Genomic DNA, 22,300 nt, shown 5'->3' with positions numbered 1-22,300 from the left:
CCCTTCACCCCCTCTCTCCTTACTGTCTCAGTGGGCGGTACTGCCACAGTCCTCCGGCATCTGGCTGACAGCCGGCAACCGACGAGTCTGCCAAGCTCCCCCGACCAGCTACTTAGCTTGGTGCTGGCGCGGGGAAAAACAACACCAATCTCGCGGGTACTTGTGTCAGGCTTCCGCTCCTTCCCCACTGCTCAGCGCTGCTCCTCCGTGTTGGAGCTCCAGCAGGGAAAGAGGTACTAGAAGCGGAGAAGCGCCAATGCCTGCTCCCTCGCCGTTTGTCTTCCCGCCGGTCTGGGCGTCACTCTCACAGCGGGTCCACTGCGCAAATGCGGGGGAGTAGCGTTGCCAGCTGGGAGTCGGTCCCGATCACCTGACGCTGGAAGCGTCTCGTGCGTAGGCCTGCTCACTTCTTGGATAGCCTCACGAATTGGGGCATGCGCGGTGGCGCCTTCTGACAGAGTCTGCCCCCCACCTTCTCCTCACTCAGGGCATGCGCGATGGCGCTTCCTGGACAGTGTCTCGCCCCACCTTCTCCACAATAGCGCTACAACAGCAACGCAACCAGGGCCCCCGGGGTCCCGCACACAGCTGAGGCGGCGCTGCCTCAGGGAAACCGGTCCCCCTCACTCCTCATCGATTCACCAAGAAATCCAGGGATCTGCCGACTGCACGTCCGGCCAGGACCTTCCAGGACACAAGGGCACAAGCCTTCCCCAGCACCCAGGAAGGTAGGAAACAGCGCTGGATCGATTTTCACCTCAGCTCCCCCTTCCCAATTCCACAAGGACCTTTTACACTTCAATACTGGATGGAGGCTGGTGTCAAGGGATGAGGGTTATTCTTTCAGAGTCTCTTTCACTGGGCAGAGGACTGCGCTCCGCAGCGCCACAGTCTCCTTCTCCTGTTTACACCCCACTATTTTTAAGCTAGGGGTTAGTCAGGCGCCCAGGGTCTCCCTTAATCATCCACAGCGGGGACAAGACAAGGATCCCAAAGGAGGAGTAGAGAAGTGGATTAATTACGCTGCTTCCCAGACCAGGAGATCAACCCTTTCACTAATCTCCCCCCACCTTCCAAGATAGCCTGTCCTCCAGCTGACTCTCTCAGGTAGACAAAATGGCTGCCCAGCATTCTGCCTTATATAGGCTGACCCTCAGTGGTCCAGAAGGGACCAGAAGGTTCTGGAACGCCCTATACTAGTCTATGGGCAAGTTCTGGGTTTGACAGTTAGGGCAGTTGGTAGCCACCATTTTGTGGTCCCAACTATTTTCCTGTCAGAACAGGCCTCTGGGCCTGAGGTGAAAAACTATGGGGGGAAAAAGAACACCTATCCCCTTGACCAACACCTAGAAAAAGTTAGTGGACAAAAAATTATTAAGGGTATGAGGGGCAAAAAGGGGACAAAATAAATAATAAATTGGAGGGACTACGCAAAAAGCCAGACAGGTCTAACACGCGTCCCCCCCAGCTGAAAGTGGGGAGAACTACCCAACCCCTTGGGAGTCCTCATCACTAAGGCGGAAATACCTGGAGAGACCGTCTGCATTGGCGTGGTCCACTCCAGGCCGATGTTCCACCCGGAAGTCCATTCCCTGTAGGGAGATGGACCACCTCAACAGCTTGGGATTTTCCCCCTTCATTTGCATCAGCCAACGAAGGGGTCGGTGGTCAGTCTGAACCAGGAAGTGCGAGCCAAAGAGGTATGGCCGCAGCTTCTTCAGAGCCCACACCACCGCAAAAGCTTCCCTCTCAATTGCACTCCACTTCTGTTCCCGGGGAAGCAGTCTCCTGGATAAGAAGACTACAGGCTGATCCAGGCCCTCTTCATTTAGTTGCGATAACACTGCCCCAATGCCATGTTCTGATGCATCTGTTTGGACAATGAACTCCTTGGAGAAGTCTGGGGCCTTCAGGACCGGTGCCGCACACATTGCCTGCTTCAGTTTCTCAAAAGCTTGCTGACAAGCTCCCGTCCAAACTACCCGTCGAGGTTGTTTCTTTGAGGTGAGCTCTGTGAGGGGCGCTACAATAGTGCCATACCCCTTCACAAAGCGACGGTAGTAGCCTGTGAGGCCCAGGAAAGCTCGGACCTCAGTCTGTGTCTTGGGGGGTTCCCAGGCCATGATTGCCTCAATCTTCGCCTGCAGGGGCTGCACAGTCCCCCTACCCACCAAGTGTCCAAGGTACACAACCGACCCCTGCCCAATCTGGCATTTGCTGGCCTTGATTGTCAATCCAGCTTGTTTCAGGGCCTGGAGAACTGCTTGCAAATGCTGCAAATGGTCCTCCCGACTGCTACTGAAGACAGCAATGTCATCCAGGTAAGCAGCAGAGAAACTCTCCATTCCAGAGAGGACCTGGTTCACCAGCCGCTGAAATGTGGCAGGGGCATTTTTGAGCCCAAAGGGCATCACACAAAACTGGAAGTGTCCCTCAGGCGTGGAGAAGGCTGACCTTTCCTTTGCTCCATCTGTCAAGGAGATCTGCCAGTACCCCGAAGTGAGGTCAAAGGTACTCAGATATTGGGCAGCTCCTAGCCGGTCAATTAATTCATCCGCCCTAGTGATCGGATGAGCATCAGTCTTTGTGACTGAGTTCAGTCCTCGGTAATCCACACAGAACCTCAGTTTGGTGTGGTGCCTGGTGGTGCGGCTTTTGGCACGAGCACCACCGGACTGGACCAAGGGCTGTGAGAAGGTTCAATAACTCCCAGCTCTAGCATCTTGGCAACCTCTCCATGAATGCTAGCCTTCACCTTGTCGGACAGCCGGTAGGTCTTCGACTTCACTGGTGGGCTGTCCCCTGTGTCCACGTCATGGGTACACAGGTGAGTCCTTCCCGGGACAAGGGAGAACAACGTAGAGTACTGCTCCAGGATCTGGCGGCAGTCCTCCCGTTGCTCAGGAGTTAGAGTGGGAGAGAGAATCACTCCCTCCACTGACCCATCCTTCTCTTGAGACAAGAATAGATCTGGGAGAGGTTCGCTTTCCGCTTCCTCTTCCCCGTCAGTCACCATCATCAACATGACTTCGGGCCTCTCATGGTGGGGTTTGAGACGGTTGGCATGCAGCACCCGTAGGGGCTGTCGAGGGGTCTTAAGGTCCACCAGGTATGTGGCCTTACCCTTCTTCTCCAACACTTCAAAGGGGCCTGTCCAGCGATCCTGGAGGGCACTAAGCTCTCCAGGCTCCATCACCCACACTTTCTGGCCAGGCTTCAATTCCACCTGGTGAGCATTGTGGTCATACCACTCTTTCATCACTGCCTGGCTGGCCTCCAAGTTGTCAGAAGCCTGCTTCCACAACTTCGCCATTTGGCTCCTGAAGGCCAGCATGTAGCTCACCACATCCTGGGGGGGTTTCCTGGGAGTCTTCTCCCAACCTTCCTTCACCAGGCTGAGAGGACCGCGTACAGGGTGCCCATACAGAAGTTCAAAGGGGCTGAAGCCCACTCCCTTCTGTGGCACTTCCCTGTAGGAAAAGAGCAAACAGGGTAGGAGGACGTCCCATTTCCTCCGCAGGCTTTCGGGCAGACTTCTGATCATGCCCTTCAAGGTCCTATTAAACCTCTCAACCAGTCCATTTGACTGGGGGTGATAAGGAGTGGTGAACCGGTAGGTCACTCCACACTCCTTCCACATTGCCCGCATGTAAGCTGACATGAAGTTGGTCCCCCTGTCGGACACAACTTCCTTGGGAAATCCCACTCGGGTAAAGATCCCCATTAGGGCTCTAGCCACTACAGGTGCAGTGACTGTCCTCAGAGGAATTGCCTCTGGGTACCGTGTGGCATGATCCACCAGAACCAGGATAAACCTGTGACCAGCTGTGGTTGGTGGATCTAAAGGCCCTACAATGTCGATGCCCACCCTCTCAAAGGGTGTGCTAACGACTGGAAGTGGTTCCAGGGGAGCCTTTAGCTTCACCCCTGTTTTCCCACTGGCCTGGCAGGTTACACATGTCCGACAATAAGTGTTGGACGCCACTTTCATCTGAGGCCAGTAAAAGTGGAGGACAAGCCAATGCAAAGGTCTTGTCCTGGCCTAAGTGTCCTGCCAGGGGTATAGCATGAGCCAATTCCAAAAGAAAGGCTCGGTATTGTTGCGGGACTACCAAGGCCCTTGACGAACCAGGTAAGGGTACCTTGGGTTCACTGTAGAGGAGTCCATCCTCCCAGTAAATATGGTAGTGTCCCGTAACATCACCTGCTGCTTGGGCTTCAGCCTGTCGCCTCAGTCCCTCAAGGGTGGGGCACTCCCTCTGCCCCTTACAGAATTCCTCTCTGGTAGGACCTCCCTCCACATGCCACTCAGCAGGGATGGGTAAATTCTCCAGAGAGTCTACTTCCCCCTCCACGGACTCCTGGTCCACCACCGCAGGTGGCCGATCTGTCACATGGGGTGTGGAAGCCGGAGCAGGCTCTCCCTGTCTCCGGGTCTGTCCCTTTTTAGCAGCGGGTTGGGCCATTGTTCCAGGCTCCAACCCAGGCGAACTCCCTCTCCAGGCAATTGCAGACCGTGTGCTCACACAGGCCCAGTCAGGTGTACCCAGCATCGCAGAATGCGTCCGGTATTCCACCTCTCTCCAAGTGTTGTGCTCCATGTCATTCCCCAACAGACAATCGACTGGCACGGCAGGGCTTACGGCAACTCGAAGTGAACCTGCAACCCCCTCCCACTCAAAGGGAACCTCAGCCACTGGATAGTGGCCCATTCTGCCGTCAGCCATCGCGGCGGGGTGGAGTACATTGGGAACCACCTGCTCTGGAGACACCAGTTGACTTCTCACCATTGTCATACTGGCTCCTGTATCTCTCAGAGCCTCCCCTTTCTGGCCATTGATGGTGACCCATTGCCCATACTTTGTAGTATTTGGGGGCACCTGGATCTTTGGAACCATCTCCCGCTCTCCCAGGGACACTAAGGTGACACCCGCCCACTCACCCCCCTTATCTAAGGGTAACTCCTCCCCGAGCGCTACACTAGCTACTCCCGGTGACTTTCCTCCGGTGGGAGGGGGTGGTCTCTTTGGGCATCTGACATCTCCCTTGTAATGTCCAACACCACCACATTCAAAACAGTGGAGAACCCTTGGCTGCTGGCTTTGGCCAGGATTAGGGTTTCTGGGCGGGTTTGCCCTAGGGGTGAAACCTGCTCCCTTTCCTTGGAAATTATTTTGGGGACCTTTGGAGAACTCCTTTTTATCTCCCCCCTCCTTCTTCTGGGGGGCGCCCTGTCCGGCTTTTTGAGAATCCCCTCCAGTCCCCTTTGAGGACACCCTGGTACTGGCCCAGGTATCCGCCTCCTCTGCAAGCTTCCGGGGATTGGTCAGCTTGCTGTCCACCAGGTGTTGGCGCAGCTCGGGAAAACATTTCTCGAGGAGGTGTTCTTTCAAAAATAGATTGTACAGCCCCTCATAATCCTTCACCTCGCTGCCCTTGACCCAACCCTCCAAGGCTTTCTTGGCGTAATCCAAGAAATCTACCCAATTCTGGGTACTCAGTTTGTGACTTCCCCTGAATTTCTGTCTGTATCTTTCAGGGGTAAGTCCAAACTTCTTCACCAGTGCCACCTTCATTGTAGGGTAGTGGGTTTGCTCATCCTGCTCCAGAGCCAACAAGGTGTCTCTGCCAGCAGGTGGCATGTATTTATACAGCCCACCCCCCCGTGAGTTTCTAAGATCCCGTGAGCCCTTAAAGAAACTTCGTATGCGGCTAACCATTTGGCAATGTCATCGCCTGTGGTGTAACTGGCAATGACATCCTTGGGTAGATAGGGTCTGGGTTCCCTGGTATTCACCTTAGTTTCGCTGCCACCATTATCTGGATTGGGAGACCTTAGGGTTAAAGCTTGTAGGTCCATCTCCTTTATGGTTCGCTCATGGGCTAACCTCTTGTCCTCCCTTTCCATATCCATCCTAGCTAATTCCAACTTCATTCTCCTCTCCTCCCTCCTATCTTCTAGCTCGGCGTCAGTCAAACCCCTCTCCGAAACGCTGCTGCCCACCCTCGAAGGTGTCCTGGGACCTGTCTGCAGATTCCCCCTTCCAGCTTGGTACAACATTGCAGTCTCCAGGACAGTGTCCCTGTCACTCCCTTCTGTGTCCGGTTCCTCCACTAGATGAGCTTCCACCCATGCCCTTATGCTTGTCAGCAACTCGCCTTTCCTGGCACCTTTGTTAAAGAATACCCCCTGTTGCTGACACCATTCCTTGAGTTGGGTCACAGTGTAGGATTCTAGCTCTTCAAAATTTTATTCCATCTTTTCCTATGGAATAAAATAAGCACTCAGGAGAGAACCCAGAAGTGTGACCTGAGGTTAACCTCCACCCACCACCAGAAATACATTTGGAAAAAACAAAATTCAAATTAGGAGGGCCGCAAGGAGAAAACTCCTGGTGTAGGCCAGTGTATTGCGTTGAATTACTATTGAGTAGCTGCAACCAAGTCAGTATCCCACCGCTAGGCACCAATCTGTTGGAACCTGGGATGTCAGGTCACCTAGGGTAGCCTGGCCTAGGGCAAGACATGCATTTCTAGAGGCACAAGTGTGAAGGTTGCAAACCACCCAGCAGTAAATCCACACAATCACACATAAAAAGGACGCTACACCAATGTTGGAAAAATAAGTACTGATTTATAAAAATAATATCTTTGCTCTCTTGGTTCTGGAATTCACAGTTGAGAAGTACACATTTGATCAGAAGGATTAAAATTACATTTCTGTCTGTGGAAAAATTACAGCTCAATAAATTCAGATGTCATTAAGTCAGAAATGCGATCTCCAGAAACGCTAACTTATCTCAGAAGGATTATTTCAGCAGGGTTAGCGTGCATTAACAAACAACAACAATAGTGAATTTCATTACATTAGTCTTAGAACTTTGCTGGCTTTGTCTTCTCCTTAGTATTTAAACCTTTACCTCCCTCTACACCTATATCCACTCAACAGATACACATTTAATGAGAGGTTTTCTTATGCCTTTACATGAGCCTCTGCAGCTCCTATGAGGAACTCTTCCTCACCCACTTAGTTGCAGTAATTGGCGGTATAACAGTGAGCTAGGGCACTTCTCACATGTACTGATATTAGTTTCCCTCAGAAGGGTAAGACCTTTGCTTGCCTCCCACTCCTCTATTCTCTGAGGCGCTTTATCCTAGGAGTGCTCAGCTCTCCCCTTCACCCCCTCTCTCCTTACTGTCTCAGTGGGCGGTACTGCCACAGTCCTCCGGCATCTGGCTGACAGCCGGCAACCGACGAGTCTGCCAAGCTCCCCCGACCAGCTACTTAGCTTGGTGCTGGCGCGGGGAAAAACAACACCAATCTCGCGGGTACTTGTGTCAGGCTTCCGCTCCTTCCCCACTGCTCAGCGCTGCTCCTCCGTGTTGGAGCTCCAGCAGGGAAAGAGGTACTAGAAGCGGAGAAGCGCCAATGCCTGCTCCCTCGCCGTTCGTCTTCCCGCCGGTCTGGGCGTCACTCTCACAGCGGGTCCACTGCGCAAATGCGGGGGAGTAGCGTTGCCAGCTGGGAGTCGGTCCCGATCACCTGACACTGGAAGCGTCTCGTGCGTAGGCCTGCTCACTTCTTGGATAGCCTCACGAATTGGGGCATGCGCGGTGGCGCCTTCTGACAGAGTCTGCCCCCCAACCTTCTCCTCACTCAGGGCATGCGCGATGGCGCTTCCTGGACAGTGTCTCGCCCCACCTTCTCCACAATAGCGCTACAACAGGACACAAGGGCACAAGCCTTCCCCAGCACCCAGGAAGGTAGGAAACAGCGCTGGATCGATTTTCACCTCAGCTCCCACTTCCTAACCCTACAAGGTCCTTTTACCATTCAATACTGGATGGAGGCTGGTGTCAAGGGATGAGGGTTATTCTTTCAGAGTCTCTTTCACTGAGCAGAGGACTGCGCTCCGCAGCGCCACAGTCTCCTTCTCCTGTTTACACCCCACTATTTTCAAGCTAGGGGTTAGTCAGGCGCCCAGGGTCTCCCTTAATCATCCACAGCGGGGACAAGACAAGGATCCCAAAGGAGGAGTAGAGAAGTGGATTAATTAGGCTGCTTCCCAGACCAGGAGATCAACCCTTTCACTAATCTCCCCCCACCTTCCAATATAGCCTGTCCTCCAGCTGACTCTCTCAGGTAGACAAAATGGCTGCCCAGCATTCCGCCTTATATAGGCTGACCCTCAGTGGTCCAGAAGGGACCAGAAGGTTCTGGAACGCCCTATACTAGTCTATGGGCAAGTTCTGGGTTTGACAGTTAGGGCAGTTGGTAGCCACCATTTTGTGGTCCCAACTATTTTCCTGTCAGAACAGGCCTCTGGGCCTGAGGTGAAAAACTATGGGGGGAAAAAGAACACCTATCCCCTTGACCAACACCTAGAAAAAGTTAGTGGACAAAAAATTATTAAGGGTATGAGGGGCAAAAAGGGGACAAAATAAATAATAAATTGGAGGGACTACGCAAAAAGCCAGCCAGGTCTAACAGACCCCTTATTTGTTATCCACGTCATCCCAAGGCTTCTCTGTAACTAGGGCTAGACAGGCTCAAAACTCATGACATAATATAGCCAGGCAAAACCCCCCAAATCTTGACTGAGCCTTTTTAATTGTATTTGAGTATTTGACATTGAAATCGAACATTCTGGAAATCTTAGACAGTAAACACATGCAAGAATCAAAGAGTTTGTGGTCCAAAAGTCCATATTAGTGGAAAACCTGCGTCTTTTAGGTAGTTAGTAAGCCCCCTCCCTAGAGCCTTCCTTGGATTGAACCTCCCTGTGCAGTAACTTGAAAACGTAACCACAAAATCTCCATCCCAAATCTTGTCTTTGGTATGCTTGTCAAGACATGACCCCAAAGGCATCGACAGCCCCCAACACGAGAAATCTTTTAAGACCTATGATTTTTGTCCTTGCCCTCCTTTTCAATAGCAAATTTACAAAACTACATTTTGTAACAGTGAAGGCAATTCGCATTAGCAACAAACCTTAGCCTCTGCGACCATACCAACAACCCCATTTGCTTTACGTATTCATGGAAACATTTTCCCCAATGAATATCAATCAGCGGCTAACCTGCTTGACAGGGCTTGACTGATGTTGAAAGCTTTTCTTGCTGGCTCCAGATGCCATGGAATAACGCTCCAAATACTTCCACTTTCAGATTCTTGTATCTGCAAAATATTACTCGGGAAGACTCGTTAGTGAATCCCCCCCCAATCCCTCCCTCTGTTTTGAGAGAAAAAGAGTATCAGCCAATTCTATCTCGCTCTCAATCTCACCCTCTTTGAAATAAGATAATTCATCATCACCATTACCTCAGTGATTTTCTTTTGCTGATGGTAAATGAACAGGACGCTTGATACCTGTTCCAAGGTGTATTACTGCACCTGATGCCCTTTTGCAGACTTGTCTTATGGTTGTCCTGCAAGACACTAGAACTTTCAGAACATATGGAAGGAAACAAACAGGACGCTTGATATGTTATGTTAAAATTAATTTGTCAAGCGCACTTACACCGTAGGTTTCTTGGCGCTATTCAAACACTAGTAGCTGCGAGGGTCCCATTTAGCCTGACTGCGCAAAGAGCCAGGTTTTCAAGGCCTTTCTGAATCCCAGGAGACTATCACAGTTCCTAACTGAGAGTGGAAATTAATTCCAAAGCTTGGGGGCCAGATAAGAAAACCGACGCCCACCTTGTCGTTTTAGTTTGATTGAAGGAATAGACAAAAGATGAAGATGGGCGAAATGAAGGTTACGTGCGGGGTGTGTCTCGTGATAAGGCTGTTAAGAAATTTGGGGTTAGTGCAGTGAAGGGCCTTGAAGATTATACAGCCTGACTTGAACGCCGTACATTGCGCAATAGGTAACCAGTGTAAGGTGCGCAATAACATCCTGGCGGACTGCCATCTCGGCTGCTTGTAAATCAATCTTGCCGCCTGATTTTGAATTATTTGAAGGCGATTGACCAGGCCCAGTGGAAGGCCGGTGTACATTGAGTTGGAAAAATCGAGACGAACAGGACGCTTGATACCTGAAATGAACAGGACGCTTGATACCTGAAATGAACAGGACGCTTGATACCTGAAATGAACAGGACGGTTGATACCTGAGACGAACAGGACGCTTGATACCTGTTGAAGGAATATTCCTGCACCTGATGCCCTTTTGCAGGCTCGTATTATGGTTGGCCTGCAAGACACTAGACGCAGAACTCGGGTGAACTAGCAATTTTCTTTACCTTCACCACTAACCCACATCCATTTTCCCTGCCCTTTATGCTCACCATTAACCTTGACTGAAAATTTTACTGACGTTACTGAAAGGATGACGATACTATATGGTGATAAAAGCACAGTCCTTTATTATGGTCCAGACAACAGCTCTCCCGGCAGCAACTGCCGTCCGGGAGCTCCAGACATGAGAACACAGGAGACTCCACGAGCGTCATGGTGCACGTGGAGAAACCTGTGCTCTTAAAGATACAGAGCATATAGAACAGTACATCCCCACACATCCCCCTTCCCTCAATTAATAACAATGACAACATAAAGCACAAAACATTAACCCACCCCTTCCCCAAAATGAAAAAAAAGGAATTGGTTTAATAAGTCACAAAATCACGAAATTTTCCAGGAACATTTTTACATCTGGTGGAAAATCGTCTAGTCGACATGTCTTTAGAAACAGAATTGGTGTCATGAGCGGGCCGAATTGGAGGAACAGTACTAGCAGGCAGTAAACCTGAGTTAGACTTCAAACCAAATTTGTTTTTCACAAACTCAACTTTATGCTTAGGAATAATGGAAACACGAGATTTGTTCCAAATTTTACCATTTTCCAGAACAACTACATGATCCTTCACCTCTTTGACTAAGACAGGAGGAGAAAACCGAGCCAGTCCTTTACGCAAAAGTACTGGTTTTTTTATCCTAACCCAGTCCCCCGAGCGCACAGGAGATAATCTACAACTCCCTTGAGCATATTTGGCCTGGGTACTAGCCCTAACATCAGCCACTCCAGCGAGTTTGATACCGTCAATGTTTTTCCTCGCCATCCAATCTTTGTTTAATTCTGAACCAGCCACTCTACCTCTGAGTAAAGTAAAAGGTGAGACGCCTGTGCTAGAATGGGGAGTGACTCTCAATGCCCACAACATGTCAGCAATGACCTTCTTCCAATTCAAACCATTGACGTTGGCTAACTGCAACTGATCCTTGATCACACGGTTCAACCTTTCAACTAACCCATTGCTTGAAGGGTGATATAAAGAGGTGAGAATGTGCTTGATCCCAAGAGATTTTAAAAATGTTTGCATCTCACTCGACACCAACTGAGTGCCATTGTCAGATACCAATTCTTCTGGCACACCCTCCCGCAAAAACACATTTTTGAAGAATTCAACAACAGTTGTGGAATTTATGCACTCAACAAATTTGACCTCCGGCCATTTTGACATGTAGTCAATTAAAACTAATGCATACTTTGGAGTTACTCCTAGATTGTAAAACGGACCCGCAACATCAAACGCCAATTTGTGCCAAGGCAGCTCTTTAACCTGTACTGGAGTCACAGGAGAAGGGCTAGTAACTTGAGACTTATCACTGAGGACACAAGCACCACAATCACGCACACAATGTTCAATTGCATTGTCTACTCCAGGCCACCAAAAATCTTCACGCACCCTCCTTTTCATAGCACGAATGCCCAAATGCCCAACGTGAGCCAACTCCAAAACCTTTCCACAAAGAGCTTCTGGAACCACCAGTAAACCAGCCCTACGTAAAATGCCATCAATTAAAGACAATTCATCACGCACTCTCCTAAAAGGCATTAAATTTGAAGAAAGGGACTTGTCATTGGGCCAACCATTGACCAGGTAATTCATTACACAACATAAATTCTTATCCTCAGTTACCGCTGACTTCCACTCACTTTCTGACAACGCGATGCCAACCTCCGATATAGAACTCACTGCACACACCATCTCCAAATCTTCATCACTCTGTTCTAACTTATCATGGGGAAGAGGCAATCTGGATAGACAATCAGCCACATTGTTTCTAATTCCAGGGACATATTCCAGGTGATAATCAAACTCACTAAGCCTGTATTGCCATTTAGCAATGCGAGGAGAAGCCCTCCCACCACCTTTCGTAGTGAAAAGATCAACTAGAGGCTTGTGGTCAGTTTTGAGTGTTATGTGATTACCCCAGAGAAAATTCCTGAAATGTTGCACGCCCCACCACAAGGCTAACGCCTCTTTCTCGATGGTGGAATACGTGCCTTCTGCCCCGCGTAAGGTTCTGGAGGCAAAAGCAATTACTTCCACTTTACCATCCACTCTTTTCTGAGAAAGAACTGCACCCAGGCCCACATTGCTGGCATCAGTAATTACAATATTCTGATCATTAATATTAAAAAGTTTGAGGGGACGTGCTTGTACAATGGCATTTTTCAGTAAGGTAAAATCATTTGCACATTCTTGCGACCAAACATATTTAACATTCTTTTTCAATAAATTTCTTAGAGACACAGTCCTGTCAGAAAAATTTCTAACAAATTTGGCGTAATATTCGATCAGCCCTAAGAAAGAACGTAGTTGATCCTTGTTGGATGGTTCTGGTGCATTCTGAATGGCATCTAACAATTTCATTTTGGGTTCCACCCCTTTGGCTGAGATGTGATGACCCAAATAATCTACACTATCCCTGAGAAACCTGCATTTGTCTTTTCTTAATGTCAACCCAAAATCTTTTAAAATTCCCAAAGCTGTTCTTACCCTGCTATCGTGTTCACTCACAGACTTGCCGTAAATGAGAATGTCGTCCTGAAAGAAGACGACTCCCGCAGTGTTTTTGAACAGATTTCCCATAAGGCGTTGAAAAACTGCGGAAGCCGACGCCAGACCGAACGGCATCCTCAAGTAGCGGAAAGCACCTTCCGGAGTTACAAAAGACGTAAGGTGTCTTGAATCCTTGCTTAAAACAACTTGGTGATATGCCGAAAAAATGTCTAGGGTAGTGAAATAGTTGGCACCCTCCAATGTAGATAACATTTCATTAATATTAGGTAGTGGTTGCCGATCTATCCAAATGCAGGCATTCAAGTCGCGCAAGTCCACACACATCCTAAGAGACTTATCAGCCTTGCGCGCCAAAACTACAGGAGATAACCATTCTGATGCCTCTATAGGTTCAATTACACCTAAGAGACACAATCTCTCCAGTTCAGCCTTTAACTCACTTCGCATACTCAGGGGTACCTTGCGAACTTTATGTGCAACTGCTTTAACTCCTTCTTTTAAAATAATCTGGTGCTGGAAACCTTTGAGTTTGCCTAATTTGTCGCAGAAAACTTCTGGAAATTCATGCGCCCATTCACTTTCACCAGAAACACTTAGGGAATGTACTGACTCTAAATCAGGCAAAGAGGCATAATACTGCTTGGCCTCACGTCTTGATAAAACCATGTCTTGATGATTGGGATCAAGGATCATACCAAGCTCACCCTGTTCATGCCAACCCAATAAATTGGTACCATCTTTTACAACATAAATGATGGAGGATGTAGAATCTCCTTTGAAATCAATCTCTCCTCTAAACTTTCCTAATACTTCTACCCTTTTTCCCCCATATGCAAACATTTTGATAAAAGATTTTGATAGTAGAATATTATCTAACATGTCTAAATCCTTAACATTAACTATGGAAAATGGAGAACCTGAATCTGCTAGAAATTTGATCAATACGCCATTCACTTTAATGGAACAAACAGGGGATTTTCGTCTTCGAGATCCATCTATAGTCGCTATCTCAACAACACCATCAGCATTCATGGGAGAAGAAGACAACATTAGCAATTCATAATGCTCATCTTCTTCATCTACATGTAAGCGTTCATCAATACTTTTCACCATTTGTGAAGAACCTTTCTGAACTCCGGTTGCCTTACACATACGTGCTAAATGACCCTTCTTGCCACATTTAAAACAAGATTGATTAATTGCGAAACAAAATTTGAAATTTCCTAAATGAGATCTACTCCCACATCGATAACAGGATAATCCTTGCGCATCATTCCTAGGCTTGTTGGAACTGGAAAACGAAGGAATTTGAGAACGATTCGGGTTAGATGTCCTCCGTTCTGGAATTCTGACTGTTGCTTTGGTGCTGATGGCACTGATGTCAGAAGATTCTGTTGGAGTGGCCAGAGGAGATGTAGAAGTACTCATTTCTTTTAAACAATATTGGGAATGCTCAACAGATTTGGCCAGAGTCAAAGCAGTTTCTAGATCAGGGTCATTAGACGATAAGAGTTTTTCACGCTGTTTTCTATCATGAGTGCGTTCAATGAGTTGATCCCTAATGATTTCATCTCTGAATTCTCTATAGTTGCAGTTAACTGCTAGGATCCTTAAGGCTGCAACGAAATCATCTATGGACTCTCCGGGTAATTGTGCACGTTGCAAAAACTTGTGACGTTCCAACACAGTGTTCCGTTTAGGACTGAATCTTTTGTCCAATGTCTTGACTATAGAAGCATATTCGTCTAATGTTTGCGCATCGCCATCATCACTTGAAATGGATATTCTCACTTCTTCAAGAGGTAATGTTTCCAGAATGGACCTTCCCTCAGGTCCCAAATTATATACTAATAAGGCCTTCTTCTTTTTTGATGTGAAGGTATCACCATCGATGGCTTCAATGTATGCGTCAAATGTAGCTTTCCACTGTTTCCAGGGCATGGGGGGAGGACCTGGAGATTGCAAAAAGGGAGGTGGCGAGGCTACTTTTTCCATTTGCGTGGGGAGCTGCTGCCTCAAAACCAAACAACGTAACTCAAGTCTATTAGGTCTACTAAATACTTAAGGTATTTAGTGGTTTGTGAGAATGCCTGCTGTGCAATTGTTTATTTATTTTGTGATAATGCTTGCTGTGCTGTGCTGTGTTTCTTCTTCTGCAAAAATGCTGTTCCTTGTTTTCCCTTGTTAATTGATAATTGTTGACATCATAAAGCAGGCTGTAATACAAGTTGAAGTTCGCTTTGCTTTGCACGTCACAATGCGCTTATGTTGCCATGGTAGCGCACTTCAAGGTAAAGACGCATGGAATTGAGAATGTCCTGCAGCAACAATCGCGCTGAGCATTTAGAAGGAACGCTCGCGTTTATCTTTTAAACGCGTCAATTAAAGAATGTCCACAAGCAGCGCTCGCGTTGGGCTTCAAAAGCAGCGCTCGCGCTAATCCTTTTAACAGCAGTAATGCGCTTTAGTTAATTAACAGCGGTAATGCGCTTTAGTTGAATTGACTAATTCGAGGGTGACAGCACAGCGCAATATTGCCACAGCAGGGTCAAAGACTCACGTTTCAATGGAGATACCGGCTTGACATCGTTCCGTTTGAAATTCTTTTCTTCTGCTTTCTCTCTCGCTTGACGTCGCGGCTGCTCCGTTTTCCTTAGATGAGTTACTGACAACTCTTGAGAGAGTTGGAGTACTGGACCATCGTCGCCAGTGAAAGGATGACGATACTATATGGTGATAAAAGCACAGTCCTTTATTATGGTCCAGACAACAGCTCTCCCGGCAGCAACTGCCGTCCGGGAGCTCCAGACATGAGAACACAGGAGACTCCACGAGCGTCATGGTGCACGTGGAGAAACCTGTGCTCTTAAAGATACAGAGCATATAGAACAGTACATCCCCACAGTTACCAACCTCAAGCAGCAAAAGGAGGGAAATAATATGAAATATCATATTTAGTAGTTGAAATTAATAAAGAAGTGACCTGAACAACATCAAATAAGCTATAATTTAAAAACCCCACAGGTAGCGCCATCACCCCATTTTCTACTAACAAACACATCCTGACAAAAACTTGACCCAACCCGCCTTAGAAGAATAAACCATGCATATTCCTTATTGTCAAGAGGACCACTGCACGATAGCCGCAAAACCCATCCCTACACCCCAGCTGTAAATTACAAAATATTTAATTACCTGTTGTAGAGCCAATTGTTTTATCACTATGTCAAATATGCATTCACAAGCTCTTATAAACTCAAGTGTGGCTCAATGGTTAGAGCGGCAGACCCTGATGCAGAGGTCTAGCCCGGGACCAGGGTTCAATTCCCGCCTCGGTGGGTCTTGGGCTCATAATTCCTCGGACCTGATAATTCTCGCCTCGGTGCCTATTCCAATCATGGGGTCCCACTCTGCAACTCTGGGCAATAGCTTGCTTAATCTCGACAACTGCCCCCACAACACTAAGGATGCCTGGCCTTCACCCTGGGGGTGCCCAGGAGTGGACGCCTCACAGGGAAAGCCAGGACGGGTTCCACAGCGGTATTCGTACAAGCGCCTTGAGACCCTTGCGGGTGAGTAGTGCGCTATACAAGTATCAATTTACATTTTACATTAACACATATCAGTGTTTCAACTCACGCTAAAAAATAGAAAGGAAAACGATAAATGTTTCATGTACGTTCAATTGTAAAGCATTTTATCTACATGCTAAAATATTTTCACTATATCCAGCACCAAAACCATTTTCAACCACTAGGTGGCACAGTTACTCTATTTAACCATGTAAAACAACTGCGGCGCTGCCGCCTACCTTGGCCGAGGACCCCCAACGGACCCGAATCAGAACGCGGCGATTCAAACCGCCACGTTCTAGAGCAGGCGCCTCTCCTGCACGAGCTTGGTCTGGGCGATACCATGGCCGAAGCTGCCCGGGGGTGGACATTCTTCTAATGCCACCCCAAGCCCCCATTTATAACTTTTTTAATGACAGCAGTGGACTAACATGTTTCTGCCACCCACTGGCTCTGCCCGCTGAAGTCTTGGACAGATGACCTGACAGGCATTGAACTTTCCGTCTAAGTTCCTCAGTTTGTCCACCCTGCTCAGAGTGGATGTAGTGACGTGCTTTCCATCTGCTCCGGACCGCCAGCAACATCCTGGTGGCCCAAGACAGACAGATAGCGCCCACACCCAGGGAGAACACTCCCAGGGCGCTAGGGCCATTCGTTGTTTGTTTTTCAAAACCAAACTTTCACTTGTGGAGAAGCTGTGAAGCTGATGAAACATGGCAGCCAACCAGTCAAGAAAGAGTGCCATCCGTGGAGCCAAGGCACAGAAACCTCCACCGGGCAGGCGGAGACCTCCAAATATTGCCATCTGCAGAACATTACACGCCTCCATTGCCCTTGTGGAGTGGAGAGCAGCCCGCCAACCCCTAAATGACCCCTCTAGAGTTAATCAAAGGTACATCCTAAATGTTTACAATTCATCCTTTATGATATTTGAAAACATGTCATCCATATAAGCATTGATCCAGCAAAACAACAATTCACGTCATGAGCTTGAGGCGCTCTAGAAGTAGGTTGAAGCTTATTTGATGTTCCCTTAGGACATGTATGACCAGGTTTAGTTTTCATATACGATTCATGATAGATGAATTGAATTGTATATACTACTGGTCAAGTTCTACTCTCGCCTCGTCTTATGGTTACTGCTGCTAATATAAATATTTTATATTGATGCTCGAATTCTGGTCTTTGCACAATTGTTCTTTGCACTTTACTTCAATGTATGATGGGTGTTCCTAACAGCTTTTATGAAGACCTTTTATGGCCTCAATTGGGCGAAATTAAGACTCTGTATCTATATCTATACTAATATAATAAAGAGAGAGCCCAAACCTTTGAGGCGGGTAATCTCAGGAACCACAGCACCAATCACAACACCCAATACAGCGTTGGAAAGGGCAGTTGCAGCAGAAGGACATAGGCTATGCAGACGCCCACCATATACATTTAAAAGGTAAAAGAACTGTGCCAGCAAAGTAGTCCCTTACGGGCGTGTCTGCGTTGTGCTGGGGGCATGACAAGCGCTGGGGGCGTGTGGTACGTTCCGCCCTTCATGCCATGTCTCATATCGTGTGCTGTGGGCGTGTGCTGGGGGCGTGGGTGTGTTCGGGGTGCGGGATTACGGGAAAAAAAAGTGAGCGTTGTGCCCAATATTTCATTGTATTTTCTTCCCAGGTTCTGTACATTCCAGCTCCGAGTGTCCACCCTGCTCCCTTTAAATACCCCTGCACCCCATAATCATAACCCACCCTTACTCCTCAAAATACCCCAACTCCCTTAAACACTAACCCATCTTCACCCTATAAATATACCCTGTACCCCAAAACACAAACCTATCCCTAAACCCTAAAAATACCCGTCCCCCAAAACCCAAACCTAGCCCTGAACCCTATAAATACCCCTGTACCTCAAAACCCGAACCTAGCCCTGAACCCTATAAATACCCCTGTACCTCAAAACCCAAACCTACCCCTGAACCCTAAAAATACCCCTGTACCCCAAAACCCAAACCTACCCCTGAACCCTAAAAATACCCCTGTACCCCAAAACCCAAACTTACCCCTGAACCCTAAAATACCCTTGTACCCTATAACCCAAACCTAGCCCTGAACCCTTAAAATACCCCTGTACTCCAAAACCCAAACCGACCTAATTTCGTTGTAAATGTATGCGTGGTAAAGCATATAAAATGTAATGCCATGCGTTATAATGGCATTGCGGAGTCATGGTACTTTCGTAATGAAAGTATGTGGAGTGATGGTATGCGGAAAGAAAGTTGCGGAATAATGGGTGTTTACCCTCCCCCGGTAAGTACATTGGTGGCACGGCGGCCCACATCTCCAGCAATATACTCATATTTTGTCACCACCGATTTGAAAAATGCACAGGTCTCTCTCATTGATGGCCAGCACCGACATACACTTTTAGACACACCTCCCGCCACAAGTTCTAGAATTGCGAACTTTAGAGCTGGGGAGCTACGTTCGAATCTCCGCATCAGCTCAACATCCTGGAGTTCTGGACTTTTTGGTTCCGTCCAGAGGTGTCAGGGAACAACACCCAAAGACCCCGGAGTTCCACCTGCCTTGGTGCGCAAATGAACAGAAACACGGGCTTCTCGATGGTGGCGTCAAAGACCAAAGGTTTATTACTGCAGGGACACAGAAGTCACAGAAACTACGCATGGGCAGTGTCTAGGAGCCTGTTCGATTTGTACATTGAGGGTTGCTCCTTATATACTAAAAATTGTGCTCCAGGCAAATATTTCACATGTTAGTACATTCCCAAACCTTTGTGTCCTAAAACAATAAATATTTGACGTTACACAGGAACTGTCGATAATATCTGATGCCAAACATCACGAAGAGGGGTTCCCACTAGTTCATCACAATCCCTTGTCAATATTGCATTCAAGAGCCGGACCGCCTCATCGTAAATTTCGTTACCTCCCCCTAATAAAGGCCCAGAAGGAAAGGAGCAGAGCCAGGTGCAGAAGATAGGAAAGCGGGATAAGAGATGTTTGTGGGTTGTAAATGGGCAAGGCTACCGGCTTCGGCCGCCTAATCATGATCGGGACAATGGACACGAGAACCAGTTCAGGTGGGCTGGCCTCGGGCAGAGGAGGCAGCCTTTGTTGAATCATGTAGCTACAGCGTGATCTGGTTTAAGGTGCACGAGTCATGAAAGAGGTGAATCTCCGGCTAAGGCTACGTGTCCTTAATCGAAATGAAGTGATCAGAGGTTATTGCATATGTGAGGGCAAGAAACACAAAATGGCGGCCATGATCTAAGATGGATGCCGTGGGTAGATCAGAAATGTGTTCATAACAGGAGCGCTCTTGCTCGTATCGTAGCGAAAACACCAGGATATGCTAAATGGATCATTTGCGGTTCGCTGATACTACTATTATGTATTTCCGACAATATTGAAAACACGGGTTCAAATCGTCACGGAACCTCAATCCTGTGATTCCAGGCAAATCACTTTGTCTCCCCTTGCCTACCACAAATGAATGTGTTCTTCTGTAATGTAAATTGTGCTCATGCCATGTTGTCGAGTTTGCGCTATATAATATTGCAAGGAAAAATAAAGTAGGGAAACTCGGGTTCACACACTACTGAACGCGCACTCTTAAGTGCATCAGCAGTGCACTGTGAATCGGAGCGTTTCACAGGCCTGTCACAGATAAGAAATGCTATCAAAACGAAATCCTACAAAACAATATACTACTGGCCGGCAGCAATTCATACCAGTTTATATTTTTATTTTTTGTCCTCCGAGCAGTGTTGACTTATTTTGGCATAACATTTGATTACTGAGTCACATCAGCATGGTGGAAGGGTTATTCCTTGTAGAGATAAAGGAGGTTACCTGCGATAGTCATTTCAAATATGGTTCTATAGCAACAATGTTAAAGGACCCTTCCTCATTATTTAACACTTGCCTCCTATGTCTGTGCCCCAGCCTAAATGACCTGCCCCCACCTCCATCGCTACTTACTGCCCGCACACACATCTCCTACCTCAATACCTGCCCTTTCCACACCACAGACACTTTTGACCATCCCTTTCCTCTGTGCACATCTCACTTGGTCTCACTGCCCCCTACATTCCTGACCCTTCTTAGTCTTTAGTCACTACCCCCCCCCCCCCAAAAAAAAAACTGTTGTTACTATTCATCTGCCCACCATGGTAACACACCCTTGCTCCAAGTAATCAGAAAACTAAAGCCCACCTCATTTATTATCCACTGACACACATCCCTGTGTTACCCATCACTACAGGCCTCGGTCTCTACTCAGCTGGGAACCGCCCCACCTCAATCACTGCACATGCCTGCCCCACCCCTAACCACCTCCTTGACACCCAAAACTCCTACCCACCAAAGCCAATACATACCTAAACCCACCCAAGTTACAATATACCTCCCCCCACACAACGAGCAGAACTGAATTGAAAGCTCTTTTAGCCCCAAAGGCACTCTACAACAAGCAACACATTCTATCATATTTCCTTAACTGCTCCACCTAGTGTGTTTACTTCCATCAGATACATTCCCTCTCAGCCCCCAACTTTCACATCTGAACCCTGAAAGCCCCAGTTTTTCATACTCTGAGCAATGAGGCTGTCAGATCTGTGGACACCTATGATCACTTCCTCTTGGCCACTCTCTGTACATTATTCCTAGAAATAAGGTTTGATCTCCAAGACTGCTGTGTTGAGGGCCTCTCTTCCATCTCAGCCTCAACCCAGCTTCAGAAACACTACACCTGCTGCACTCCAGCCTTTGCCCAAACTGTGCTGCCCTCTGCTCTGATCTTGACCCTGGCGAGCCCTGCAGGAGGGAAAGAAAGAAAGCAACGACAGTAAATGCTGAGCATTACATTTGAATTGTCACCTGCACTCCAGTGCTGGTGAACACCTGGAAATTTCTAAATCCAATAACAAGTCCAGAGGCCTTGCCCCTTCTCCTGTTTATTAGATCCGCCATGGACAGTTAATCTCTAGTGTTTCCCTCTCTGCCCCCTTTCTCTTTTCATCTCTTTCCACCTTCCTTAACTGCTCGCGCTTCACGAGAGACAATTGGGTGTATGGAAAGCTTGTGTGAATGAAAGCAGGTGTGATCAGTCTGAGACTCTTCCTCCCAGCAAATGAGTGAGGACTTCAGAAGGCCATACATTCGTTTTTTGGAGCAGCCAATGTTTAGATGCATAGGGAAGCCTTGGGTGATGCTTTGTGTTTTTCTGCAGCTCTGGATTTGCAGTAGTGCTGGGCATTCACTTGAAAGGCTCTAATTTTGCCTATTACATTTAGCCCAGCATGATTTGAAGGAGAGTTTAAATCCCCTCCCCCACCCTTTGTTGAACCTTCAAGTATTTCACTCTAAGATGTTTTTAAATAAATTCTCCCTTTTTAAGCTTCATGGGCCTTTAGTCATGGTTTGACTGGGCAGAGGTGCAGTCTTTGCAAAGACATAACACCTCTGCTAGGTCAAAGGTCAGCCTGGTAACCTGTCAGAGAATAGCACATAGAAGGCCGGTTCTCTGAGCCATCAGCTGTAATAATGATTGGATTAGTAAATAGAGGAAGATTGCCAGGGTAAAGCCACGATCAGTCATTAGACGTGTTTTGATTGTTTATTCAAGGGAAACTTCAAGAGCCAGGAAGAGAGGATCGGTGCTACATTTGGACAACTGAAGAAGGTTCTGATAAACAAGAAGCAGCAGCTCCTCCAAGAGCTGAAAAACGACCATGATCGGACTATGAAGAGGGTTCAAGGGAAACTGAGGGAACTGGAGAAGATGCAATCCACTCACAGGGGCCTGATCGCAGAGGTGGGGGAGCAGTGTCAGAAGCAAGATGTGGAGCTCCTGGAGGTGAGTCACACATCCATGACATGAAATCTGATGTATTTAATCATT

The 22,300-nt window shown here is 47.8% G+C and overlaps 1 protein-coding gene across 1 annotated transcript in view; it reads left to right on the top strand.

The window, feature by feature from the left end:
* Positions 1-22,300, top strand: part of LOC147710014 (E3 ubiquitin-protein ligase TRIM39-like) — a 541,081-nt gene that overhangs the window by 231,067 nt on the left and 287,714 nt on the right. The window contains exon 3 of the mRNA XM_086920687.1: positions 22,025-22,255. Coding sequence (XP_086776813.1) covers positions 22,025-22,255 — 231 coding nt within the window. The remainder of the gene's footprint in view (positions 1-22,024; positions 22,256-22,300) is intronic.

Source organism: Lissotriton vulgaris, chromosome 5 (assembly GCF_964263255.1).
Source record: "Lissotriton vulgaris chromosome 5, aLisVul1.2, whole genome shotgun sequence".
Taxonomy (NCBI): Eukaryota; Metazoa; Chordata; class Amphibia; order Caudata; family Salamandridae; genus Lissotriton; species Lissotriton vulgaris.
The sequence above is the reverse complement of the archived record's forward strand: the minus strand, read 5'-3'. Positions and strand labels throughout refer to the sequence as shown.